This window comes from Oculina patagonica, chromosome 4, assembly GCF_052425735.1.
Source record: "Oculina patagonica isolate OP01 chromosome 4, crgOcupat, whole genome shotgun sequence".
In the NCBI taxonomy this organism is placed as follows: domain Eukaryota; kingdom Metazoa; phylum Cnidaria; class Anthozoa; order Scleractinia; family Oculinidae; genus Oculina; species Oculina patagonica.
Window position 1 is genome coordinate 5813947 of NC_135761.1, and position 6005 is coordinate 5819951.

At 40.6% G+C, this 6005-nt stretch overlaps 1 protein-coding gene across 1 annotated transcript; it reads right to left on the reverse strand.

The window, feature by feature from the left end:
• Nucleotides 1-148: 148 nt before the first annotated feature.
• Nucleotides 149-4223, reverse strand: LOC144649221 (kelch-like protein 20). The gene is made up of 2 exons (XM_078508678.1): nt 2166-4223; nt 149-1028 (listed from the first exon to the last, which is right to left on the reverse strand). Exons 1-2 carry the CDS (start codon nt 3628-3630, stop codon nt 745-747), a joined length of 1749 nt encoding a protein of 582 aa, XP_078364804.1. The 5' UTR covers nt 3631-4223; the 3' UTR covers nt 149-744.
• Nucleotides 4224-6005: the final 1782 nt, after the last annotated feature.

Genomic DNA, 6005 nt, shown 5'->3' on the forward strand with positions numbered 1-6005 from the left:
ATGCCCTCTTTACTAAGAGGTTGTTCGTAGGTAGATTTTCAGCTTGCTAACAAATTCAGTCTGAGAAGTTTAAATTTTGTTACAAGTACCGGTAGTTTTATATAGCCAAGTTATGGTTATGAAAAGAAAAACATTGCTGCTAATAATGTTGAGTAGATATTTTTAATAAAAAGCCAAAAAACAAATTCCAGGTTTCATCATTGTTGATTGTTAATTAATATCTAATTTCTGGATTAATCATAAAATCATTATTTAATTTAGTAATATTAGGGTACTAATAATATATTTTACCGGAACCATGCAAGATGATTGCCTGTGAGTTTGGAAGGAGTTGAATGCCAAAATATTAATTAAATTTATATAATTACCTCTATTATGTATAAATACATCCAACTAACATTTGCAATACATACAATAAAATGATGAAAAGGGCAAATTGTACAGGTTTCATAAAAAGTATAAAACAAATTTGGTGTGCAAAAAATTCAAACAATCCTTTAAAATTAATATCTCAATACATGTATCATCAACCATTTGTTTTTATAAGCTAAAAAATAAAGATAATTCATTATAAAAAATTTTTATATTATTTACATAATTTAGTATTTTGCTATTGGTGATAATCATTACTCCTGAAAACTTGTAAAACTCCAGCCTTAACCAGGCATAATTATATTCTCCAAATGTCAGGTCACAAGAAACACACTCAGTTTGTCCAAGTAAACTACATTTCTTGAAACCAGTTTATATTTCTAATGCTGTAAGTGCCATTCCATATCTAGTATTTTGCAAAGATGAAACATTCATCCATTTTCCAGCCCTCATATCAAAACATTCAGCTGAATTCAAATTTCTCACACCATTAAATCCTCCGACAACATAAAGACAGTCTCCCAAGACACTTGCACCTGCACTGCTTCGAGGGGATTTCATTGGTTGAATGCCGTACCATCTACCTTCCCGTGGATCAAATCTTTCAGCTGTGTTTAACCAGGATGAGTTGAAGCCTCCAATAGCATAGATTGAACCTACAAAACAGACCAAAATTAAATAAAATAACTCCCAACTCCTTATAGCTCGAGTAAACATCCATCCCTATAAGTGCACTTAATAATTATAAATGCAATATTTTCTTCCTCTGCTCAAGAGATGTCTAAGATTTGAATCAATAAAGCCCATACTGATGACAAAGCCCCAAGGGGGGTACTCGGGATTTAAAGTGACAGGGATGATTGAATGGAAGCAAAAATCAAGATGCAAAAAAAAAATCCCTAGGGCTATAACAACAAACCCACCCCCCCCAAAAAATATAGAGCAAAATTTACAGCAAAACACATTTCTACTTTATTTGCGGAACTATACAGCCAAGGCAATACCACAAATCTTTAGATTGTTTCTTTTAATACCCAAAAAATCTCCACATAAGTCCAAAAAATACTTGCCAAATTTTCCTACCCAAAAATAAACCAGAATCGAAACTTTCATACCCAAAACAATCCTTCAATCACCCCTGTCGCTTGAAATCTTGAGTACCCCCTCCCCCTCCCCTGGGGACAAAGCCCTACAGAGATTTCAAAACCACATGGAGCTCTGTCAAGCTACATCCTCAGTATGAAAAATATTTCAGGTTGAAAATCTATACAAGAATTTATTAAGCCAAGATAGTCCTCAGGTCAATAATTTATACTAGCTGGTACTAATTTCATCAAAAGGGCATCTGAACATTTTCGTTTCAACATAAACTGGTATTAGGGGAATCCACCACTTCCTACAGGGGATGTGGGTAATTCCCTTCAGTCACAAAAAGGTATTAAAGGAGACACAAACAGTAAGTCTTCCACCAGGGGTGGATCTAGAAAATTTAGAAAGAGCTAGGGCCTGAGCAACCTTGCCCCATACCCACAACACAACCCCAGTACTATTTGCATAAGAAGATTGGTTTCATTTTTTTAAAAAAAAAAGTCTAAGAGAAGGGAGGAGCCACAGGCCCACTTACACTGTATCTGCCCATGACCACCAAATTTGCCAGAATAGATTGTTCCAAAAAAGATCTTCACACCCTTGACATTTTTTTACCACCCCTCCCCCACCCCCTCTTCTTGTGTATGGTAGCTAAAAAGGAAGTGCAAAATAGGAAACTAAGAAGTAGAAAATAGAAAAATTACCATGTTTTTGAACTGCACCAAAGTAAGCCCTGGGCTGCAATAGGGGTGCCACAGGTAGCCAAATTCCTCTGTGAGGCTCTAAGTTTTCAACTGACACCAGCCAATCATCTGAACTGCCATGCCCTCCACCCAGCCCACCAATGGCATACACAGCCCCTCCTAATGCCACAGCACCAAGATAACTTCGCTTTGCTCTCATTGGTGAAATTAATGTCCAGCTGTCAATCAAAGGGTCATACATCTCGACAGATGACAGATAGCCCGATGTCTTGCTATAGCCTCCAATAATGATCGGTTGGGCATCCAGGACTGCCGAACCAGCACCCATTCGATCTACATGCATTGACGACAACTGACACCATTTATTTGCTGGCCATTCATACCTTTCAACAGAATCTAACACTGTCCAGGAAGAATGACCACCCGCTACATATGTGTACTGCCCAGTTGATGCTACAGCCATATAAGTGCGCCCTTCGTTCATGCAGGCCAATCGCATGGAATCGTCAAACCTCCCTGGGATATCCCAGCTCCAGCTGTTGCCAATTGGACTAAAACTCTGACAGCTATTTAAGGTTACACCTTCCGACTCCCCTCCTATGGCCAGCAAGATTTCACAGCTAGTTCGATACGAACGCTGTGGAATTCCAGGAAATTCGCAAACATCCCGTAAGTTTGAAGAATGTGTAGCTTCTAGTGCTTCTAAAATAAGCTGTTGGCATTCACAATTTGCTTGCACGATGGAATCGTTTAGGATTAGATCGCTAAGAAAATCCGGGGCAACTTTCTTCAGACAAGATCGCTTGAGAAGAGAAGGGGCGTATGATTGGCGTTCCACAGAGCAGAAGTTTAGCCATTCCAGAACACCGCTCAACACTTCCTCTTCACATGAGGTGTTAAGAAACTTGCTATCTAGCAGACACTTTAACGATTCATAGGGCTGAAACAAGAATTCTTCCTGTTTGAGGACATCTCCAAAGTGGTCAACAACGAACTGATGAGCTATCTCGAAAAGTTCATGGCAGGACAAAGACTCGGCGAGTGAACGAATACCCAAGCAGTTGCAAACATCTAATGCTTTCAGTAGAAATTCACAACAAGCCTCTTTTACCTTATCAATATGTAGGAGAGCCGAGGCATACAGTAAAGACTGTACGTTAAATTCGTCGATTTCCACCAGGCCGGTGTAGGAATACTGCACAAGTAATTCGATCGCCGCTGCATCGAAATCGAACAGCACAACGCGGTGTTGGTCGCTTTCTGCAAGATTTCCGAGAAACATCGCCCTGAAATAGGGGCAAACAGCCGCCAGAATCAATCGATGTGCTGGTATTTCTTTATTTTCCACGCATAACAGAACGTCACAAAGCACTCCGTTGTCACGAAATTCAGCTAAGCACTCGAAGGCGTCGGTTGAACTGTCACGGTCGTGGTAAACAAAAGGCTTCGAAGCGACTCGTTCCATCGTTTCTTTCGATCCCAGCACTGCAGTTAAAGCACAGCAAGGATCTCGAAGGCATGCGATGGCGGTTTCATCCAATGTTTATATAAAGTTACCGCTAAAAGACAATAGATGTTGTCGATTTGCAGAAAACCGGCAGGAAACCGGCCGAGAACTGGCTGAGGCAGATTTGCTAGATTTGAGGGACGCTTTTCCCTGACGAATCTACACTTTTAAAACTGAGGCACAGCCCTTTGAAAATGATAAAACGATTAAAGCAAAGTTATAAAATATACATGTGTTAACCCATTTTCGGGCACGACGTTGAAACCAAGGAGTTTTTACCCACCAAAACAGAATTTCAATGTTCAAGGTGATTCCCTTGAATTAAATGGACAATGTTATGCAACGCGATCGATTGACGATGCAAGGAGCTGATTGGTTGGAAATTCCCGCGCCATTTGGCGGGTGCGTGCACCGGCCTTACAACCAATCAAATCAAACGATATTTTGAGTCGCTACGTTCCTTTGTTTACAAAATTGGAGGCATTTTTATCACCACGGCCAAAATGTTAAAAATGACACATAACAGAGTTTAAAAAAGCTTTTGAAAACGTTTTTTTTACTTTACTGTGTGATTGAACATTGCCCTGCTCCGCGATCCGGATAGCAAAGCGATTTGGTAGTGAACTTTGGCGAAATACGACCGCACGCATATGCCGAGCACGTGATCTGAATGAGATGATTTCTGTCATCAACCGATCGGAAGGTCACAGTCTGAATGTGCAGCCCAAACAAGGCTCAAGAGGATCTAGTTTTCATGCATTGATTTTGTTTATTTTGGTAAGAGTGGGTCAGCCACATAATAAGCTATAATTTTCGAATAAACTTTTTTATTATTATTTTATTCATCCGTTGAGGTGTCTTTTAAAAAGAAAAACGTCAGGAGTTTACTTACTTGCCTCAAGTCGTCTCTTTTGTACTCGTAAAAGCGAGAGTAGAGGGAGAATGGGTCAACTCGGGTAAACGGTGGGGAACTGGGTATAGGCATGGGGTAAATTAAAATAGGGGATCTTTTTAGACTGTCCACAGCCTCTCGACTTTTCAACGCAAAAAAGCAAACGAAGCGAGCGCCCTCTTGCTTCTTCTGTTTTGCGCTGGCGTCCAGTTCTCTCGCCGTTCTCACCGCGCGCTCATCGATCGAAAAACACGAAAAAATAGAGGGCTGTGGACAGTCTAGGATCTTTTTGGGGGTTCAGATCTAAATAGGGCTGCCCGCATCTCCCCCCCCCCCCCCAGCCAAAAGCACTGATTATAAAAGAGAAGCGAGTGCGGTGCACGAGGGGTTTGTTTCAACAGGAGGGTTATATGCGGTGACAGTCCTTTAAAATTTTGCAGTGCTTGCAAAATTAGGCTTCTGCTCGGAACGCTCGCAACATTTTAATGGCTGCCCGTTTGCTCGTGCTCGCATATTTTTACAAGTGCTCGCATACTCGGTTATAAGTGCAGTGAAGGTAGCTTTTTGAAAAGTGCTCGTTGCTCGCAAGGCTAACTTTTGTGAATGCTCGTGCTCGCGAAGAAAAAGGCTGAGCCCGCATGCTCGCAAAGACCATTCGATACCCCTATGATAGGGATCTGACAAAATAGTGACACCGTGAACAGTTTGTACGCAATAGTACAACCCAGTGTAAAGTAAAGGGATAATTTGAGAAAGAACGGCAATTATTGACACTGGGGGTCAGAAAAAAAATTGGAAAAATAACTATCATGACGCTCACTGATTGAAGAGGAGGTCGTCAAAAAGCTCGTGAGCGACTTTATTTTTCTGCTGGAATTTAAATTTAGCCGTGTTTATTTATATTTTCACAACCCTCTTAACTTCTCCTGGCTAAAATTGAAGAACTAAAAAAAAGCGGCAATTGCAAAGATGAAGAAGAACGGAAAACTGATAAAATCAAAAAAGCGACAGTACCTTACGTGCAAGGTGTGAAGTGAGAGTATGAGACTGTATACTGTTGTTAATATTTGATTATTATTAAAACTAATAAAGACCCACCCTCAATGACAACGTTGGCAGTGAAAAGCTGTGGCTTTATTAGCGCCCGTTCCTCATTGTTATATCATTGCTGTTAATTATTGTTTAGCTCGTTACCAGTACTTCGCTTTGCATATTTAAGTTTAAAATCTTTCGCTTTTTGTAACCGTCACTTCTGAAGATGCGTGCTGTAGCATGCGAAACGATTTCAAGTAAATTTAAGATTCTTTTATTCAAACCATGTGTAGTCCATGTGTTATGTTTGTTGCCGCTGTTTGTATTTTATTGCTGCAGATGTTTATTATCCACTCCCTGCATGTACCCCCCCACCCCCCCACCCCCCCACCCGGAGATGGCACTTTTT